The sequence below is a fragment of the Conger conger genome, chromosome 5, assembly GCF_963514075.1.
Source record: "Conger conger chromosome 5, fConCon1.1, whole genome shotgun sequence".
In the NCBI taxonomy this organism is placed as follows: Eukaryota; Metazoa; Chordata; class Actinopteri; order Anguilliformes; family Congridae; genus Conger; species Conger conger.
Genome location: NC_083764.1, coordinates 19,865,660 through 19,888,464, shown reverse-complemented (window position 1 = coordinate 19,888,464; position 22,805 = coordinate 19,865,660). Strand labels below are relative to the sequence as shown.

General features: G+C 45.1%; 1 protein-coding gene across 3 annotated transcripts; it reads right to left on the bottom strand.

Annotated features, from left to right (window-relative positions):
* Positions 1-389: 389 nt before the first annotated feature.
* Positions 390-22,067, bottom strand: LOC133129305 (cytospin-A-like). Of its 3 annotated transcripts, none has more exons than XM_061243287.1 (12): positions 21,601-22,067; positions 19,411-19,556; positions 18,110-18,559; positions 17,410-17,483; positions 14,352-15,355; positions 13,382-13,475; positions 12,997-13,072; positions 11,267-11,321; positions 9,627-9,723; positions 2,538-2,654; positions 1,994-2,053; positions 390-1,897 (listed from the first exon to the last, which is right to left on the bottom strand). In XM_061243287.1, exons 2-12 carry the CDS (start codon positions 19,448-19,450, stop codon positions 1,808-1,810), a joined length of 2,157 nt encoding a protein of 718 aa, XP_061099271.1. In that variant the 5' UTR covers positions 19,451-19,556; positions 21,601-22,067; the 3' UTR covers positions 390-1,807. The 3 variants fall into 3 exon arrangements, with proteins under 3 accessions (XP_061099271.1, XP_061099269.1, XP_061099270.1); XM_061243285.1 differs by having other exon boundaries at positions 18,110-18,574; positions 21,601-22,066; XM_061243286.1 differs by lacking the exon at positions 21,601-22,067 and adding an exon at positions 20,916-21,051 and having other exon boundaries at positions 18,110-18,574.
* Between the last annotated feature and the right edge of the window lie 738 nt (positions 22,068-22,805).

The window sequence follows — 22,805 nt, the reverse complement described above, 5'->3', positions numbered from 1 at the left end:
GACTTTTTAATATTGTGTGGAACACACCCCTGTAAGTTATTCTAATAAAGGAAAGTATGCTCCATGTTTTAACACTTGAATTACTGGTTCTTGTTCTGATGTTAAAATAAAATAAAGTTCTGGTGTATTGTTTATGAGATGGTTTGGAAGTGGTTTTGGCACACAAGTTTCTGGGTTATCGATTCATAAGGGCGCACTTAGTTACCTGTACAGAGAGTGCAATACATTTATTTTGTGTCTTTCCGGTCCTTGTCCAACCAAATCACCCATTTACAAGTGGAAGAAAATTCAGTGCATAACACATGAATCTTAAAAATGGAATGTAACTGGTGCATGTAATGTTCCACGTTGCAAGAGTGCATTGGCAGATTCATTGACTTTTAGACAGATTGATAGACTGATAGACTTTATTATTATTGTAAGGCTTTGGCAGCAGATTACATAGTAATATATACAGTAGACATTTCTTTTCACATTAGACTGTGGGGCTCTTTCCAAGGATTTCCATAGCAGCCTTGCACTGTACACCACAATCTGAGGCCTTTGGTAAGACTATCGGCTGCCCATGGATGCACACACACACATCTGGCATGGGGTATCCACATATTAACTTTTAAGTTTGTGTGCAGCCAGAAACAGCCAGTGGAACTCCCACTTAACAGGTCATTGCAGATCCACATCTAGCTGGTTAATAACATACTTGGTACATTTCACATAAAAAAAGTTAATAACCCCATGTATCCAAATACAAAATATAACTGTTTAGGTAGGTAATGTGTACACAATGAAGATAAGAGATGAATTCAGCCACTGACAGGCTGGGTGGAATGAACACATCGTCATACATGTTAAAGCTTTCAAAGATTTGACACCCATTACCTGAATAGGATGGCCCCCTTTACCGACAACCTAGTCATTGGGTGTTCTTTCCCCTTTTTTAGTTTGTGCTTGTTGTATTTGATATATAGGAAGACTTTTATTGCTACACAAGCTTTTTAAAGTAAAATTAAAAAATTTAAGTCCCATGTTTAGAAATGTTGCTATTCATTTGCTTAATTTTCATCCAGTAGCTTGAGAGCTGGAACACTGGTGCAGGTGGAACATGCTCAGACATTGGGCCTGTCTGCTATCCTCTTCCATGGTCAACTTCTTGTAACTTGTGCCAGTCAATTTAATATGTCAAAGTGCAAATAGGTGCATAGCATTTACAAAGTAAAAAAGAAAAACAAACCAAAAAAAACAGCCACCCTGCAAAGTGAAAGAAATCAAAGCCAGTTAAAGGCTGATGACATCTGGCATTACTACCCACCCAAAATTAACAAGTCTTTCAATGTGAAATTTCCATTGCTTTAAAAATGATTTGCTTATAAATCATCTTGTGTTGACATCCTTGAAGTTATAGCAGTGAAAATTGAGAGTAAGCCTTTACTTACTTGCTCTGCATTTCGTACGGAACATTAAGCAGTCTTGGATGACAAATACCAGAAGGAATACCCTTCATTCAGGGAAATTGCTAAAATGAAAGTTTGTGTGAATGTTTGTTGCCAGACGGATCCTAATACTAATGGAATAGTAAAAGGGCAAAAAGGGCAAAAAGGAATGCAGCTGCTTCCAGAGGCCAGCAGTCTGCACTGTTGGACGCATTTTGAATACTGTAGTGCTCCTGAGTTTGACATGAATTCTAATATTGCTCCCCCAGTGAGCAATTGACGCCAGTGCCTTTGTACCGATTCATACAGCAAATCTGCATGGGGTACACTTCAGAGGGCTGGACAAGTGCGCCATTCTGAGGCATAGAGGGGCAATGTCACATCTCAAAATGGCGGTAGACGCTCTCCACATATCCCAGAACCCTCTGCCAGTCTGGACCTTCCACTCTCAGCATCTCGTCAATGGTCTATAAAAGAGGTAGAACACACAATTCAAACCACAAAAGACTTATTCTGTCTTAGCACATGGAAAAATACAGACAAGTACACCAGCAGTAACTCACCAGCATAGCTATGATTCCCACACTCTCCCCAGTTTGGAAGGCCAACTCTAGGTTCTCTTTCTTCACAAAACATCAGAAAAGGGTGGGATTATGAACATCCACATACAATACAGGGACCCAGAAAACCCTCATTCAAGATTTCCTCCATGTATTTTTTGTGTCCATGAATACAGAATGTATAAAGAGGCATGATACCCATGAAAATGTCTGTATGAGTGTAAAAAGAGAGAAATACTGTAGAATTACCGCATAATATTTATGGCACTCATATGCACATGCATCCATGTCAGACCTGGGTCAAATAGGTAACTGATTCAGCGCTTAACTGAGCTGGTCTGGAGTATTTGAACTTGAGGAAACCTTGGAACTTGGTCCTCTTGGTTGGCTCATTTGCACTAGGCAAGATCAACCAAGCACAGAAAAGAATTTGAATCCAAAACAATTGCTTATTTGACCGAGGTCTGATCCATGTACATGTATCTGTCTGGGATAATGCTGCTGTTTTTGATATGACTACTGGTGTGTGCGTGCAGGGAGTCCCTACCTTGCTGTCCTGGCTGAGTGTGCTGTAGGGGATATGCGTGGGAAGATAGGTATGGTACACAGCACAGAAGGCCAGCCCATCCACCCAACTGCTGCTGAAATTGGTGATGTCAATCTTCTACACAGAGTAAAAAAAAAGAAGAAAAACAGGCACAAGATGCAAACTATCCTTTGACCTAGTGGTACAGTCCATCTTCTGAGATTGTAACCTTCTGAAATTTAGTTTAAAGCTGGTTTTGTCACGTTTCAGGTCTGTCTCGCCATGTTTTATGTTTATTCATGTTGTCTAGTCACGAAGTGTTTTATCATGTATTATGTTGTCTAGGTTCGTCATGTTGTTTAGTTATGTTTCGTTACGATTTATTTTCTTGTCATGTCTAGTTATGTTTTCATACGATTATATTACCTGGTTATGTTGAGTGATTATCGTCTTAGTTTCGCTTTGTGTTATGTTTCGATGTATGTTTATTGTTACGTTTAACTGGTCGATTGTTATGCATACACTTTTACATGTTTTTCCGCAAACCTTGCGTTCCGCCTTTTCTCTCTCTCTCTCTCTCGTTCTGTCCTTCACTCCCCTAATGTTCTATTTGTCTATTTACTAAAACTACTAACGCTAGATCAGGATTGGGTAGAAACTAACAAGACTAATCATGTGTTCATGTTTCCTTACGTTTCTCGTGCATGTCATTTACTAATTTACTAATGCTAGGGCAGGATAGGTTTATTACTAACGATTACTAATCTCCTTGTTAAACTTGTCATCCATCGCACCTGTTTTCCATTTCCTTGCTACGCTCTTACTAATTGTCTACACCTGTCTACACCTGCATTTATAGCCCAGTCGCGCAACTGTTCACTGCGAAATTGTCTGCCTCTGTTTTTTCACGCAACTCTTGAGCATTACTTACTGTTTGATTACACGTTACGATCCACGCCTGTTTACTGACCATCGACTATTGATTTCTGTTTTGTGACCTTCGTTTTGTTCTTGACTACGTCCCCGCCTACCGTTTTTGTACTTTTGCCCCGCTGATTGTTTCATGGTTTCGACTCCCGCTTCGTCCACGACTACGCCTCTGCCTGCCGTCCGTCTGTTCATCTGCCCCGCTGACAGCTCTCCTGCTACCGGACCTCCCTGCACGCCTACCGACTACGAGATTGCCTCTTCCCTCGGCACCGTGCCTTTTGTTTGTTTTGTATTTGTTTGGCTGGATCTACGTGTATGGACTTTGCTTGTGTTGACTACTCTCCTGGGATTCGTCCCGAATAAAGCCCTGAGGGGTCTTTATATTACTATTGTTTCTGAGTCGTGCATTTTGGGTCCAACCCCCACGCACCCGTCTCAGAACAATTTCGCCAAAATGGACCCTGCTGACTCTACTGCCATGTTCTACGCCCTCCAGGAACAAGGAGCCATCGTCCGGCAGCATTCACAAGGAATCTCCGAACTTCACCTGGAGATTCGTGAACTGTGCGCGGAGATGAGGAGGCTTGCCGTCGCGGTCCTACCACAACCACGGGAGGAGCCTTCCCACCCACCCACATCCCCAGCGCTCAACCCCACGGGAACCTGCCAATTCCGAGAGCCCCAACAACCCCCTCCGGAGAGGTTTGGTGGAGAACCTGAGAGGTGCAAGGCTTTCCTTCTACAATGCGACTTCGTGTTCAGGCAACAGCCCCAGACCTACAACAGCGACGACCGTCGGATTGGCTACGTGATGGGGCTACTCAAGGGGAGGGCGTTGGACTGGGCTACGGCGGTGTGGTCCGGGGATTCATTCCCTCCTCTTTACCCAGTCTTCGCCGATGAGATTCGGAAGGTCTTCCAACACGCATCCAGCGACCAGGAGCCATCCCAGAGACTGATTGCTCTGCGCCAAGGACGGAAGACCGCGGCAGACCACTCCATCGACTTCCGCACCCTCGCGGCGGCTACTAGCTGGAACGATGCGGCGTTGGCAAATCTCTTCCTGGCCAGCCTGAGTGAGACGCTCCAGGACGAGTTGGCGCGACTGGACCCCATCACCCAGTTCGACCAGCTCGTGCGCACCACGATCCGCCTGGACAACCGTGCCAGACAACGTCGGTCGGAGAGACCGATCCTTCCTGGCAACCATTACCCCAGGCAGGGGCCAAGTCCTCGACTGGAGGAGCAGCAGTCTGAGGGATCCGAACCCATGGACCTGTCCCGGGCCGGTACAAGGATCTCTACTGAGGAACGAGCACGCCGCAGAACCACGGGTTCGTGCTTCTACTGTGGGAGGCCGGGTCACACCCAGGCTCGGTGCTCCTTCAAGACCAGGAGACCAGTGGAGGTGAGAGCTGTCGACAGACATGAGGGGTCTGACAGAGACAACCATCGTCCCACGCTCACGACTCTCTTAATTCTGCCCGACAGAACGACCCGGATTAACGCGTTGGTGGATTCTGGAGCGGACGCCAATCTCATTGACGAAGTTTTGGTGTCTGAACTGAACATCCCCACCCTCCCTTTACCCCACCCTGAGAACGCGCGGTCGCTGGATGGAAGGACCTTTTGCCGCATTACACAAATCACCATTCCCTTACAACTGATCATTTCTGGGAACCATCGGGAGATGATCCAGTTCCGCGTCATCCAGTCCCCTAATGACCAACTCATCTTGGGATTACCCTGGCTCCAGAAACACAACCCCACGATCAACTGGAGTTCTAACCAAGTGCAAGCATGGGATCCTAAGTGCCATCTGTCCTGCTTGCGTTCCGCCCCACCACCAGCAGAGGGAGTGCCAGCTCTACCACAGACTCCCAAACCCTCCCTGGAGAGGGTCCCCTCTCCTTACCATGACCTGGGAACAGTGTTTTCCAAGACACAAGCTCAGTCTTTGCCGCCTCATCGACCCTACGACTGCGCCATCGAGCTCCTCCCTGGTTCGTCACTTCCCTCAAGTCGCCTATACAACGTCTCCAGACCAGAGAGGGAGGCGATGGAGAAATACATCCGTGACTGCCTGGCTAACGGACTAATTCGCCCTTCTTCCTCTCCCGTCGGTGCGGGATTCTTCTTTGTTCAGAAGAAAGATGGCTCCCTACGCCCGTGCATCGACTACAGGGAGCTGAACAACATCACGGTGAGGAACAAGTATCCTCTGCCCCTGATGGACTCCGCGTTCCACCCACTTCACGAGGCCACCATCTTCACCAAGTTGGATCTCCGCAACGCTTACCACCTGGTCCGTATCCGCGAGGGCGATGAATGGAAGACCGCCTTCAACACCTCTCTCGGACACTTCGAATACCTGGTCATGCCATTCGGCCTCACCAATGCTCCTGCTGTGTTCCAGGCCCTGGTGAATGATGTTCTTCGGGACTTGTTGGGTCGCCATGTGTTCGTCTACCTGGATGACATCTTAATCTACTCCACCAATGCCAAGGATCATGAATACCACGTCAGGCAAGTCCTACAGAGACTCCTGGAGAACAGACTATTCGTCAAGGCGGAGAAGTGCGTCTTCCACTCCGACACAGTTGAGTTCCTGGGGTTTATCCTTGAGAAGGGACGGATCAGGGCGGATCCCAAGAAGATTCTGGCAGTTACCAACTGGCCCACACCCACCTCACGTAAGCAGCTCCAACGCTTCTTGGGATTCGCCAACTTCTACCGGAGGTTCATTAGATCCTATAGTCAAGTGGTCTCTTCTCTAACCAAACTCACGTCCCCTGCGGTGCCATTCCGGTGGAGCTCCGAAGCTGAGACGGCCTTCACCAAGGTCAAGAGACTGTTCTCTTCCGCTCCCATCCTGGTACACCCCGACCCCACCCGCCAGTTTGTGGTCGAGACAGATGCTTCCGACACAGGGGTGGGAGCAGTGCTCTCTCAGGTGGCGGCCGCGGACAACCGACTACACCCCTGCGCCTTCTTCTCCAAGAAGCTGTCCCCGGCAGAGAGGAACTATGACGTTGGGAACCGAGAGCTGCTAGCAGTCAAACTGGCGTTGGAGGAGTGGAGACATTGGCTGGAGGGGTCCGAGAAGCCGTTCATCGTTTGGACCGACCACAAGAACCTGGCATACCTCCAGACAGCCAAGAGGCTGAACTCCCGACAGGCGAGATGGGCGCTGTTCTTCGGGAGGTTCAACTTCTCTTTGACCTACCGTCCAGGTTCGAAGAACGTCAAGCCCGATGCCCTGTCCCGTCAATTCAACACCTGTTCTGAGCGTGAGATCCCCGAGAACATCCTTCCTACCTCCTGCACCATCGGATCCGTCACATGGAAGATCGAGGCGGTGATCCAGAGGGCTCTACGGGAGGAGCCCGATCCCAGGTCCAACCCCGGATTACGCCTATACGTCCCCTCAGCCGCTCGGACACAGGTGCTGCAATGGGCCCATTCATCCCTCCTTTCCTGCCATCCCGGCTTTACCCGCACCTTGGCGGTGCTGAAAAGGAGATTCTGGTGGAGCTCCATGATCCCTGACACCAGGCGCTTCATCAAGGCATGTACCACCTGTGCCAGAAGCAAGGCCTCCCACCAAGCCCCTGCTGGTTTACTCCAACCTCTGCCTGTGCCCAGCCGACCCTGGAGCCACATCGGCGTGGACTTTGTTACCGGACTTCCCCCTTCCGAAGGTAACACCACCATCCTCACTGTGGTGGACCGATTCAGCAAAGCGGCACACTTCATCCCCCTGGCTGGATTGCCCACCGCCCAAGAGACCGCAGAGGTTCTGGTGAGAGAAGTATTCCGCATTCACGGACTTCCCTCGGACATCGTTTCTGACCGCGGCCCCCAATTCATCTCCCAAGTTTGGAAGGCATTCTGCGTGGCCCTCGGGGCCACAGCTAGCCTCTCTTCGGGCTACCACCCTCAGTCCAATGGCCAAACGGAGAGGGCCAATCAGGACCTGGGGGCCGCTCTACGCTGCGTATCTGCAAAAAATCCAGCCGGCTGGAGCAAGATGCTAACCTGGGTGGAATACGCACACAACACCTTACCCTGCGCCGCCACCGGGAAATCTCCGTTTGAGGTCTCCTTGGGCTACCAACCTCCACTGTTTCCTGACCAGGAAGCCGAGATCGCTGTTCCCTCCCTCGCCATCCACATGAAACGGTGCTCCAAGGTTTGGAGGGATGCCAAGGCCGCGCTGCTAAGCACGGCAGATCGTAATCGGCCTTTTGCTGATCGCCACCGCACTCCAGCTCCGGCCTACAAACCAGGTGACTCCGTCTGGCTGTCCACTAAGGACATTCCCCTCCAAGCCACCTCTCACAAACTGCAACCCCGCTTTATTGGTCCCTTTAAAATCCACAAAATCATCAATCCTTCCTCTGTTAAACTGTCACTCCCTGCTTCCCTTAAGATTCACCCCACATTCCATGTTTCATGTATTAAGCCCGTATCCTCTCACCCCATATGTCCCCCGGATCCCCCACCACCTCCCCCCCGCATTATTGACAACCACCCCGCATTCACGGTTAAGAAGCTCTTGAACATTCGTAAGAGGGGCCGTGGGGTGCAATACTTGGTTGACTGGGAGGGCTATGGCCCTGAGGAGCGTTCCTGGGTCGCTCCCAGTCTCATTCTGGACAAATCGCTCATCAGAGACTTCCATCGTGACCACCCTGATAAATTCCAAGGACCGCCAGGAGTCGGTCGTTAAGGGGGGGGTCCTGTCACGTTTCAGGTCTGTCTCGCCATGTTTTATGTTTATTCATGTTGTCTAGTCACGAAGTGTTTTATCATGTATTATGTTGTCTCGGTTCGTCATGTTGTTTAGTTATGTTTCGTTACGATTTATTTTCTTGTCATGTCTAGTTATGTTTTCATACGATTATATTACCTGGTTATGTTGAGTGATTATCGTCTTAGTTTCGCTTTGTGTTATGTTTCGATGTATGTTTATTGTTACGTTAACTGGTCGTTGTTTATGCATACACTTTTACATGTCTTTCCGCAAACCTTGTGTTCCGCCTTTTCTCTCTCTCTCTTTCTGTCATTCACTCCCTAATTGTTTCCTATTGTCTATTTACTAAAACTACTAACGCTAGATCAGGATTGGGTAGAAACTAACAAACTAATCATGTGTTCATGTTACCTTACGTTTCTCGTGCATGTCATTTACTAATTTACTAATGCTAGGGCAGGATAGGTTTATTACTAACGATTACTAATCTCCTTGTTAAACTTGTCATCCATCGCACCTGTTTTCCATTTCCTTGCTACGCTCTTACTAATTGTCTACACCTGTCTACACCTGCATTTATAGCCCAGTCGCGCAACTGTTCACTGCGAAATTGTCTGCCTCTGTTTTTTCACGCAACTCTTGAGCATTACTTACTGTTTGATTACACGTTACGATCCACGCCTGTTTACTGACCATCGACTATTGATTTCTGTTTTGTGACCTTCGTTTTGTTCTTGACTACGTCCCCGCCTACCGTTTTTGTACTTTTGCCCCGCTGATTGTTTCATGGTTTCGACTCCCGCTTCGTCCACGACTACGCCTCTGCCTGCCGTCCGTCTGTTCATCTGCCCCGCTGACAGCTCTCCTGCTACCGGACCTCCCTGCACGCCTACCGACTACGAGATTGCCTCTTCCCTCGGCACCGTGCCTTTTGTTTGTTTTGTATTTGTTTGGCTGGATCTACATGTATGGACTTTGCTTGTGTTGACTACTCTCCTGGGATTCGTCCCGAATAAAGCCCTGAGGGGTCTTTATATTACTATTGTTTCTGAGTCGTGCATTTTGGGTCCAACCCCCACGCACCCGTCTCAGGTTTAAGCTGTGTTTTCGACACTTTTAGCTAGTCAACCAGCTGTTCACCAGTTAACTAGCCTATATAGTCAGCTAGTCTATCAGCTGACCACCAGCTTACTCTACCAGCTTAACCACCTTTGTCCAGCGAGAAACCAGCTATGACCAGCTACAGACCAGCTGTGAACAGCTAGAAGTGTTGAAAACACCGCTTAAACCAACTTAAACCAGCTTAGAATCACAGCTGGTCTTAGCTGGGTCGCACAAGATACCGTGACAATCTTTGGCCTGCATATGTGTCCCGAATGCCTGTTGAGGGGTGCAGATAGGATATTTCTTCCCCTTCTCCTCACCTCATAACCCTGCGTGCGACTCTGGCACCAGCGCAACAGAGAATTTCGCTTTGAGCCACCATGACGACGCAGCAGCATGCTGAAACTATCCTGAGGTCTGGGGACATGAAGAGGAAAGATACCTTGATAGTCACCAATAAATCTGTGTAAGCAGTAATACAGGGAGGGGTTTATGATAAATGCCAGGTCAAGTAAGAACCAGATTAACTTTGTTCCAAAACATTCCATTCGTTCACACGGTTCAATAATTATCAGTGATTTTGGAATAACCTTCAACTTCAGGCCCTATAAAACAAAAATGTAAAATTCCTGCTTTATGCAGATCATTTGGTTTTGCAGATTACTTGATTCACACCCTTTTTTCTGCTGGACTTCTACTGTCAGAATTAGGCCCTGGCATTAAGAGCCTACATGAAGGCTGACGTTCACTTTTTAATTCATAAAAAAAACATCTGGCTTATGTTACTATGTTTTTTTTTTTTTTTTAAGCAAATATGAGTTCAACTCACTCAGCATATTGTGGAAATGGGCAAAATCATCCAACTGAAATCTTACAGTATGTGCTGAATACTGCAAAAAGGTTATTGGACAAAAGGCCAGTAGCACATCAAGTATATGATGGTCAGGAATTGATTGGTGAATCAATACCTGTTGGAATCCAATAGTAGATTATGGGTCCCATCTGCTCAGACTGCTTGCACAATACTGAAGTTTCATCAAGAATTTCCAAACCATTCTGAGATATGATACTCATGCGCATTACTCATGAGTACCAGTCATGTATATTACAGAAAAGAGAACAAAAAGACAGTCCTTTTGTTATGAACTGGTGTCGTAATGTACTTAACTCAGTGTTTATTTCGGGAAACAGTCTGTTCTTGGCTGGAGATCATTACAGTAACTTGTCACGTTTGCCTATGCCTACTATTCTAAAGGAAATTACATAGCCTCAAAACAATAAGAACCTCAGAAATAAGAAAAAATGTCAAAACATAAAATTATGGATATTGGAATAAAGACACTAAAGCTCAAAACCAATGCCATTGTTATTTTCCCTGAACAAAAAATAATCTCTCACTGGCAAACTCAATCAGTCAGACAAAATATATAGACAGGCGGCACCAATTGCAGGCTTAGGGATCAGTCTAACCCTACCAAAACACAAAAGACCTAGCAGTTGATGAGAATTGTAACACATTTTCTTCTTTTAGCTAGTAATTATATCCTACAGCAGAACGAAGCAGAAAATCCACCTTCATCATGTCGGCTAACCTCTAGGACTGGAGCAGTTTTTAGCAGATACTGTACATCACCATCCAATTATACACTGTGTGCCATGCTTAGCATCCAATAAATATCTTAATGTGCAACTATCTGAAGCAGTGCCCTCCACAATAAGCTTTATAAATACCTGACACCTGATAGGCAATCATCAGAAAACATCACATTTCAGGTTACATGAATCATCACAAATGTTCATCTGTCAATTTGACACTGCCCACTATTTTGTCATATGAGAGTTGGTTTGAACATGGAAAGTAAAGTTCAGAAACATAATAGACCCTTATTTTAAAATAGATATCTTTTCATAGCTAAGTTGTGTAGAACAACCATTTCATATAATAATTCAGTGGACTAACCTGATTACACTGTTGATCACAGACGATGGATCAGGGATGTGATCCTCCTGTTTGCCTGTCAGATGCAACAAATCAGTCTGTAAGACACGGTAAGACACAACACAAACAAACCACAAAACCCATAAAACAAACCAGACAATTTAACATAAATCATTGGTTTTAATTCAGAGATGGGAATATTAACTTGATGCTATTTTGTTTAATTTTGGATTTGAGGATAAGTTATGGCATGTTATAAAGTGGGCTCCAGAATTATTGATCACTAATATGTGTAAAGATGTTAGTATTACTGCGCTTTATTCATGATTCAATGGAATCAACCAAGGTCTTACATTTTTCCACTAAAGATATATATTTCCCCAAAAAACAGGTTCCATAATTATTGGCACACCTGGTTTAATACCATGTGCAAACACCCCTGGCATGAGAAGACGGCCATGAGTCCTTTCCTGTAATTTTTTCCTGTAAGGTTAGAGAACACATTTGGAGGTACTTTTGACCATTCCTCCAAGGTTAACTTTTCAGAATCATTGATATCCTTGGGATACCAGACTCAGCTTCCGAGCAGAGGCAATCAGATTTTCTGACAAAATTTCCTGGTACTTTATTGCATTAATTATGCCATTGATCTTAAATGTTGTCACTGGACCACTGGTAGCAAAACTTCTCCAAAACATCCATGACCCACCACCATATTTTACAGTAGGTATGAGGTGCTTCTCCTTGTATGCATTCCATGTTGCTCAATGGTGTGCATGGCCAAAAAGTTCCATTTTGATCATATGTGACCATAGCACTCTCTTCCAGTCATAATTCCAATGAGGTTTGGCAAATTCCAGACGCTTGGTTTTGTTTATTGTGCTCAGTAAGGGCTGTCTTTGTGGCACCCTTTCAAATAGTTTGCTGGCATGGAGGTGCCATTTGTTTTTGTTTTTTAGATTTGGTGACCCTAAGACACAACCAATCTTTGCCATTCTTAAACTGTGATTCTTGGGTTACTTATGGCCTCCCTGTATTTTTTTTGTACCCATTACCCAACTTGTGATGGTCAAATGCCACCTGTGTGGTTCTTTGACTTTTCCCATGCTGATGGTTGACAAAAGGATTTTGTATGCCTGTTACTTCATTTTCTTTAATTGCATTGCCAATTTCACTTTCGTTGATCTGCACTAACAGTTAGGGGTGATAGTAGTGATCTGCAGAAATAGTTAGGGCTAATTTTGGCACCTGTGGTTTTCTAAAAAAAATTTATTACTGAATAAAAACATTGAAACATGCATAAATATATTGAAATAAAAGTTTTTATGTATGTTTCAACATAAAATATAGCCTTTTGGGTGCCAATTAATCTGGAGCCCACTGAACATACTTAGTAAAGATATAATACCCGCACACTGCTACTAATGTTCCCTGGTGATATTTATTAAAGTGAGCTAGACTGATGACATTTAATCCTGTTTGGGCAGGTAGAGGTCCAAGCATTGTCTATCTAGCTCACTTTAATACAGTAAATATCACCAAGAGCATTAATAGCAGTGTGTGGGTATTATTTCCTTACTTACTTTTTTTTTTTACCTAGCACCTGCATTAATGTTTTGTATGTGCGCTTGCTTCTATTATACTAGCGGTGCCATACATACTTATAACAGACATACATAAAATATAACCTCTCTCTCTCACTCACATACATGCACACACACACACACACACACACACACACACACACACACTTGAATAGAAGCTGGACCAGCTGTCTTGTCTTTTTAGGATTCGGTCCACCCTCATTCCTCTTGCTGGGTCTTGGTTCTGCAGGGAAAGAAAAGTGGAAAAACAAGCGTCTCATTTTGTGTCTGATATTGCACCACATAAATTTAACAGAGTTCCCAATTAATAACGAGAATAACTGAACACATTATTTGTCAGCTAACCTCTAGGACTGGTTATTATTAGATCTACATTATTACCATCCAATTAGAATCTATGTGGCATGTTTAGCATCCAGAGAAATGTTATTCATTAACTACAAATCTGAAGCAGCTGTCCTCTTCAATAATTATTGTAAAATGGACCCCTCTATTGTCAAAACACCCCTCACGTGACAGGATGTGATCTAACCTTGCTGAGGGGTCCAGTTGTTGTTGCCATAGGCTGGGAGCTACCATTCACTGCTGATGGGGTTTCAGAGGGCAGGGGGATTCTAGAGAGACTTCTGTAAAACAACAGACCAGGCTAAAATTCTGAGTATTGAGAGGCTCCATTCACTTTGAACAGGGATAAGTAATAACACAGGAGTATACCAAATTATCTCACCAAAAAGTTTCGTAACCACAATTGTAGTGATTCTTTTTCTTACAAAAAAAGTTAATGCAAGCTGAAAAACTTCTCCCTCACACCACTTAGGACTCCCACTTGAAAGATTTTCTACCAGTTATGTACATGGTTCATAAAATGCATGGAGCAGCTGAGATACTGTGGGACTAAGATTATAAGTACTTTAATAAGAGGATATCATAGCTCATGTATAACTGGAATAAGTGTGTTTTAATAACGGAGCTCAATAACTACACTTCATCTGGGTGAAACTTCAATGTTTTCAACAAACCATTGTACTGTAGGAGAGTGAGAAGACTAGTAAGTACAGTGTATGCAGTGAGCTTGTCTGGTGGCTTGAATCATAAAAGTTTAACTGAAGGTTGCATACAAAAGTGTTTTTTTCTCATCAGATTAATCTACACAGTTCAAGTTTTTATCCATGTGGTCACTTCTAACACTTGGAACAATACTTCCCTCTGGATAAGAGCATCTGCCAAATACCTGTAATGTAATGTAATGTAATGTGCTCCTCATCACTTCTTGCTGTGTATACTTTCGTTTTCATCCAAAAAGCACATTCATTGCACTGCACTGCAAGCTCTCACGTTCTTCATTCACATAACTATTATTATTCACAGAGCTGCATCATTACAGAAGCCGTGGAACACCCCCTTTCGTCCTCTACCTCACTTCCCCCATTTCCCCAGACTGCTGCTATGATTCCAGCAGTAGTAAAGTTTCTGAACATTCGGGCAGCTGAGGCCCAGCTCACCTGGACCTCTCAGACAGCATCACTATTCTCCGGGGATCCCTCCCAGAATATCCCTCTTCTCTCTTCTTCTCCACCGCCGCCACACTCCTCAGGTACCACTCCGCCACCCCCTTTCCCCCACGTTGTGGTTCCTCCCCTTTCTGGATGTCCTCCGAGATGCAGCTTTTGTTCTCGCTCTTGGTCTGCTCCTCCAAGTCCTGTACCTTCTCTCTCCCTTTCCCTTTTCCCCACGCCACCCCCGTTCCCCCATGTTGTGGTTCCTCCGCTCTCTGCATGTCCTCTGAGATGCAGCTTTTGTCCTCGCTCTCGGTCTGCTCCTCCGGGTCCTGTCCCTTCCCATTCCCTTTACTTTTCCCTTTTCCCCACGCCACCTCTGTTCCCCCACGTTGTGGTCCCTCCTCTTTCTGGATGTCCTCCGAGATGCAGCTTTTGGTCTCGCTCTCGGTCTGCTCCTCCAAGTCCTGTCCCTTCCCATTCCCTTTACTTTTCCCTTTCCCTTTACCTTTCCCTTTTCCCCACGCCACCCCCGTTCCCCCATGTTGTGGTTCCTCCTCTTTCTGGATGTCCTCCAAGACGCATCTTTTGTCCTTGCTCTCGGTCTGCTCCTCCAAATCCTGTCCCTTCCCTGCCTGTGTCCCCTCTCTGTCCTTCAGTGCTCCAAGCTCCTCTGTGGCCTGCTGGTGGGTCAAAGTCAAGGCGGACAGTTTTTGGCAAGTCTCTTTGTGCTCGGCCCTGACGGTCTCCAGCTCCTCCCTGGCCTGCCTGTGGCTAAGGGCCAGTGTGGACAGTTTCTGGCAGGTCTCTTCGTGCTGGGCCCTCAGGGACTCCAGCTTGCCGTCTGTCTCCTGCTGCTTGCAGAGCATGTCAGCCAGCTGCCGTTCGGTGTCCTGATGGGTCTGTCTGAGCTTGGCCAGCTCCTCTTCTGCTTCCAGGCGGAGACGGTCCGCAACTGCTACCGCCACCTGGAGGTCTGCCTGGAACTGCAGCCATTCACTCCGCTCTGTCTGCCGACACAGAGAGATGCAGAATTACTCAAAGTACGTAAACCCAGAATTTAAAATCCTGCCTCAGAAATCATAAATCCAGGCTACCTAGTATTTCATTCCAATCACCTGGAATTGCTAAATTAGTACAGTTCTTCAGCTAAGAGGTAGGACTGATTAACGTATTGAAATAAGACCAGTTCAGGGGTGGAAGAAACACATGGCAGGACTTTTACTTTCTGACCCCCCTTTTCTTTCCATATTTGCATAAATCAGAACTTAATGACCCAATTCCAATCTACAAAATATTCCTGTATAAACACTGGACAAAGTTAGGCAGGGCCTTGGTTATGCTGTCTCAGTTATGTGTCTGAGGGGACTGGGATAGAGAATAGGACTGATTGCTCATTTGGCAGCAACATGCTTAGCTTAACATTTCTGAACAGGTAATCAATAACTGCTCCCTTAGTGTGTGTGGCAATACAGAAGAACTCCTGTTCTCTTGTGCAAATACGACTCCACCGTGACCTCACAGTTTTCAATTGCACAAGTCGCTGGTCCCAAAACAGTGGAAAACACTCTTGTACCCTGTGCCAAGGGTGTGTGTTTGTTGCCAAAGGTTATTCAGGTGGGCTCCTTCAGAGCAACACTTCAGGAATGTAAGCTACACAGGCATAGTGGAATTATGGCACTCATGTCAATATTTGTGTACAAGCCTGCAACTGGGACAAAGCACACAATTCAACCATGAAGGCTGCTCAGGTATTTACAGATGGTGTCTGCTCATAGATAAAACACAAGCTGACTGCATAACATGTTGGAAATGGCATGCCACACCCTGCTTCAGCATGCAATGGCTGAGGCAAAAGCCCAGGTGTCAGAGACAGAAAACGTCCATCTTGAAAATGCCTGGCCATCTCTGATCTACTATATGCCATATTCCAGTTATGATAATCCCACAGATGTTTCCATGACCTAGTGGCATTACATAAAATGCAAACATGAGTCTGAAGTCCAAACCCTTCTGTACCTCCTTGTATACACACTGCTCCATGTTAAAAGTTCAGAAATTTCGGTTCTGCCCCACCCGACAGTCGGTCAATGAACCGCAAAGAAGAAATCTGGATACCAGGCAAGCAAATACCATTCCTTAAGATCTTAGAAAATCAGACATTCTAAGAAAGATTTTTTTTTAATCTGGATTGTGGCCCTACGGGACTATAGCTCGTATCAGTGATCTCCCGCCACAGCCTAAAAGCAGAGCAAGGTCCTGGCTATGAGATGAATAAAGAACTTTATCATAATAATCTGTTTATACTTCCTACAAGATTCCTTTACAAGTGCCTTCAGGAAGCAGCCTGTGATTAGGTCCCAGCAACCCTTGCAGTGATGTTTATGGCTTTTTGGTCAAAGATGACAGGCTGGCTTGTGCTGTCCCCTTGATTGGTATCGTACAGAATTCTGACCGTTACCTCAGGGAATGGGCCCAGGGGTCCTCCATTTCCTGCTTGGTTCTGTCTTTAGAAGCCAAAGTTAGAAGAACCTTCTTTCAATATCATAATCCGCTCTAAATGTCCCATTTCATGAAATGTGTTTCGAAATGCATGCCCCTCACATTGTGTTTTCAATGTTGTCATTTTGAATACGGGGCGGCCTGTAGCGTAGTGGTTAAGGTAAACGACTGGTCAGTGGTTCTAATCCCGGTCAGTGTAGCCACAATAAGATCCGCACAGCCGTTGGGCCCTTGAGCAAGGCCCTTAACCCCACATTGCTCCAGGAGAGGATTGCCTCCTGCTTAGTCTAATCAACTGTACGTCGCTCTGGATAAGAGCGTCTGCCAAATGCCAATAATGTAATGTAATGAATACACATATAAATAATCACCCTAGGGAGATGGTCGGTCAAAATGTATACATGATATTATGGAAATGCATTAATTGCTTTTGGTATGTTATACTGTATCCCTCAGACGGTCTTAGGAATGAAGCACTAGGGACTAATGTGGCCTATCCGTGCTTTTGCATATCCCTGGTCTGACAGAAAGGAGCAGGGGTGAGGCCAGACCTCCAGCTCACCTGTAGAATGTCCTTCAGGCTCCTCCCCTCCTCCACTAGCTCCGCCCTCTCCACCAGCAGCTGTTCAAGCAGAGCTGAAAATGCACACAGACAGAATTCACACGAGACGACTGAGCAAGGATACCCAACATCAACAGGTCTTCTCCAGAATGTCCATCCCATCTATTCTACATAGCTTCTACATGCCACAATATACAGTCGCTAAGCTAACTGATGATGCACATTCTTGTATTGCCTCCACAAACTACTTTCATCTTGTTAAATCAGTCTATGGTTTTCTTTTTTGGTTTGGTCAGGCTGTCAGAGATCATACATCCGGGATGGGCAAGGAGGGCCCTTTCTGTTATTGTATTTCAGACCAACTTCTGCTCTTATTTACTTAATTTATATTATCTGTCATTTTTTAGCCACATTCCGGAATCTAAACAGCAGTTGATAAATGCTCTTGTTTTGTATCATTTTATTGTGATCTAATTTGCAAGTGAATCGGTCATGGTGCATACGGCTAATTAGCTGATTGAGCCAGGGTAGTGGGTGGCAGAAAAACCCAGCATACACATCAGCCCTCCAGGACTAGAGGTGCCCACCCCTGTCACACATCCTGACCAGAACAATGGCCATGGTGGACTGAACTGGAGGTACACCAGTGTCCATCCAACCTCCCACATACCGCAGCTATGGGACAAGGAGACAGACCTACCTGTTGAGCACACTGGTTCCTCGTGGACAGGACTTGACTCTGGGGAAACCATGTATTGCTGCTCCTGCAGCTCCAGTGGGGACAACGTGGTGCCTTCCCCAGCTGCGGCCAACAAGGACTGTTCCAGCCCACTGTCCTTCTCCTGCCAGCCAGGGGTGAGGCACAGCACCGGGGTCAGGGGGGTGCCCAAGCCCTGTCCCCTGGCCACCTCAGTTCCTGCCCTGCTGGGCAACACCAGGGCTTCGGGTCCAATCACGGCCCACTCTTTTGTTAAGGTTTTGTTAAGCGGGGACTCTGGGTGGGCGCCCTCCTGGGAGGCCGACTCCCCTGCACCCTCAGACACCAACCTGGCCTGAAGATCTTTGACGGCAGCCTGGGGCAGCAATGGCCCAGGTAAGCTTGGGTCCAGGGGGGAGGTCGGTGGTGTGTGGAATAAATCCAAATGTGATCCTGTAGAGAGAAGAGCTGAAGCGGTACAAGGAACACGAATAATTAAGTCAGTCAACGAATAATTAAATATTCACTGTTCCTGACAGACAATTCATTGTGCAGGGTAGACGTAGATCATAATACCGCAGACAACTGCTTGTGAGAAAGCCTTCTCCTTGCTTGTATGACAGATGTGCGCTGTATGCCAACTCATTATGTGTCCTTGAAACAATGATGCCGCGGTCAGTTGTGCTTGGTTACTCATTCAATTAAAAGACTGATTTTATTGTTCTTTTTAAGGGCCTTTATTTTGTTAGCATCACATAATCAAGACAAATGAAAGAGTCAGTCTCATCCAGCTGCATTTTAATGACTTGAGTCAATTTGCTTGTATTATATTTGTCCTCATGTGTGTACACACACACAGACACAGACACACACACTTCTTAGGATTTTTCTGCTCATCGAATTTCTTTTTTTTTTTGTCCTTGTTCTGAACTGAAGAATTGTGCTGACTCACCATCTGGGGCGAGCAGGGGCTGATGAATTACAGGAGGATGATCAGCGTGTGTCTGCAGAGTGCTGCGAACACTACACCCAGCCCTGCCTACATCATCGCCTTCCCTGTACAATGACTAAATGCTGAAATATCTCACAGAGGATCAGTAAGGGTATGTGTATTCCATGTGGATGTGGTTTTTTTTTTTTTTGGGGGGGGGGGGGGGGGGGGGGGGCAGGATGTCTTTGTCCTTAGTAGAAAGTTCAATAGATGGATGACAGATCAAAGAACAAAAGAAACAATGCTGGAGATAGCATGTAACTTGGGAGAGGAGAGTTTGCCTTTGTGTGATTAAGGTTTTACAGTAAATTACCTGTAGGCCCATGGCCATCCTTGCTGGTGAGATTACCCATGATACAGTGGGGTTAGACCACCTCTGTATCCCAGTGTCCGTCAAACTGTCTTCACCAGCCACACTCTCCACCAGGGTGTCCTCCCACAGTCTGACCTAAGACACTCCTGTAGATGAAAAGATAAAGGAGTCCTGTCATCACTGAGTGAGCCAACCACAATGAGGCGCCATACTAAAATAAGGACTTGGTAGTCAGCTGCAGAATTATTGCTACACTTGATAAGAAATAGGTGTCAACATTATTGGCACCCCTAACAGTTATTGTAAATAAAATGAACAAATTGGCAATACAATTTTACAGTCTAAATGAACTATATTGTCATTCCGTCATGAAAGTATAAAAATGAGGTTAACAACATTTCTCATCCATCAGCATGGGAATATCCAAAGAACTATCAATTCAAAAGAGGCAATTTACATCACATGTCTGGTAATGAGTACAAAAACCCTGTAAGTGGCCTAACATATGGTTGCAAACAAGCCAGGAAGAGAATGCAAGTGCACGTTGTCTCCATGGACGATGAGGAAGACGGTAAGGGAGGCCATAAAGAACCGAAGGATCACGGTTAATAAATTGCAGGGATTTGTTTCAAGTCTCAAAAAGAACCATAAAACTGCAGTTCCATATCAACAAACTCTTTGGAAGGGTGGTACAAAGACAGCCCCAACTGAGCACAATAAACAAAAACAAGTGTCTGGACAAATAGCACTGGAACTATGACTGGAAGTGTGTGTTATTGTCAGATGAGACCAAAATGTAACTTTATGGCCATGCACATCATTGACACAAAAGAGGAATGCATACAAGGAGAAGCACCTAATACTGTACCAACTGTTAAATATGGAGGTAGGTCATTGATGTTTCAGGGATGTTTTGATATTTAAGGTCAATGGCATAATGAATTCAACAAAGTACCAGGATATTTTGGCAGAATATTTACAGTATTTACAGTATTTCAGAATATTTGGAGCTGATTCTTGTTTGAGTAACTCAAGGTATAATACAAGCTTTTAAAACCATTTTGTCTCTAGAGGGCCGAAGTTGTGCCAACATAATACAGCTGATATTTTCAAGGTATCAAACCCTCCAAAAATAAACAACAACAATAATAGAACTTAAATTGAGCCAGATAAAGCTAGAGAGACCATTTCCAAAAGAAAGCACTGCTTTCAAAGCAATTTCTGTATTGCCCTAACAGTTTATGACAGATTACCAAAGTTTGATTTTCTGGTGGGTGCACTTATCTCACGGTCAGAATATTTCAATACAAATCCATATAAATTCCCAGGTTGTACTAAAACAGTAACACCATAGTTTAGAGTGTCTATTTGTGAAAATAAACATTTTAAAGGCTCTAAAATTGTAGTACATCCACCGACATACCGCATTAATGTTTCATTTTGATCTGTAAAAGAAAAAAACTAAACAATTTGAATTATATAGCCTACTGAATTCTGGATCTCACCTGGCTTAGGGTTTTAAATCCACGTGACATTAGTCAGATGGCGCACCGACTAATATTTGGTTTTGGGTTTATTGGCACACTACGCTTTTGTTCTGGTTTGTGGAATTAGACTGACAGCACTTGTCCGATTGCTAGCAATGTGAGTTTGGCCCCCTGGACTGGCTAATACATTGAAAAAAAGATGAATACACGAATCATCGTCGAGCCATATCAATTTATATAAATGGCTTGTCACTGCGGGAAACTAATATAGAATCTGCTGAGTCGAATGGAGGCTTCCAGAACCAATTGCTCCTGTCCTGGCACATACAGCGCTGTAGCCTACATGTTACAATCTGGGAGATAGCCTACGCGAGGCTGATCAAAATATTATTGTCGCATTCATTTAGCAAGTAAGGTTGGAGCACATCAATGCGTTTTTTCTTTCTCATTACTTCATAGCTGCTTTTTAGAAGACTGAGTTTTAGAATACCCTTTACACCACAGCACAAGTGGTACGTGCTTGTAGTTATAGCTTCCGAATCAACGCACCCCATTCGGGGGGAATCGTGTAAAAGTGCAATTACATCCCATCCTAATTAGGTGATAAAACAGGTTCACAATACTGCACGCAAAGATTATCTTTGAAAACACCTGCAAAACTGGCAAAACAAATAGCCCACATAGACAAGCTACCTCGACGAACCTTTTTTGGGTGATTGCTTAACCCTCCTTCCCCGTGCGTCTCGTGTTCGGATGCGTAGATTCCAGCTAAAAGTCTGGCTTCGGCAATCCTTTACATCACGCCATGAAAAACACATAATCATTTCCCCAACTTGCAGTCATCTTTCTAGTCATGGAGGAGGCAGTCTCTTCAATTTCCAAGTTTAACAGGGCAAGGGACGAAGGAAGCGAACTGGTCCCGAGCAAGGTTCCAGCGCATCTGCGCTCTCAATGCGGCAGACTAGCTTACTGACAAGACTGCCACCAAGAATCCTGCCCAATTCGAAACAATGTGTTAGGAAAAATATTTCAAATGTAATGGGTGATTTCCCCTCACTTCATTAATGCCATATTGTAGTCATGACATATGGTTGTTTATTATGGTAATTACATGTGAAATGTGTATGGTATTGATGCACATTAGAAACTGCACAAGTCAGCTGCCACATGGACGAAGAAAAGCTTTTAGCTTTTAAACTCCCCACGCACAAGTCCGCAGCAATCCACGCTGTCAGCTCCATATGCGTGAGCCGGTGGCAGAGTGATGTCACGTTGATTAATGCGGCGCAAGAGAATCGTAGCAAAGTTAAACGCATTGTGTGACGACAGTGATGTTGCAGTTGCCAACATTGTCTGTTAAAATAGAGGGGGCATTTCAGGCAAAATAACTGGAGGCATTATTATTAGGATCCGGAATGACACAGTTTGGAATGCTTGAGAACATCAGTCATAAACGACTCTCGTCGCTTTAATGGCTGGCGGTGTTTAGGCTACACAATGATAGAATTGAAATGCAAATCACACCATTCCAAGAATAATTGGCCAAAGGTGCATGGGAAACCGAGCATTTCACCAAATCGTGGATAATGAGGCTGCGTTTCTTGCCAATAATAGCACCCACTAACAGGTTGACAACTACGTATTTGTTTAATTTCAGCTAATTGCTAAATCAATTGGATTATTGCCCACACTCCTGCTGGACTGGGATGTTTGTAGCCAAGACTACGGTGCAGGACATGCTACTTCGATACTGAATTAAGTTAGCAGCATGCGATTCAAATAGTTTGTCTTTCCTGTAACCCGGTGCTTACATTTTTACCAAACACTCCCTCGGTTAAGGATGCAAATTACATTCGTGTTTTCTTAATAAAGAGAAATCCTGCGCAAAACCAAAATAGATATGAAATC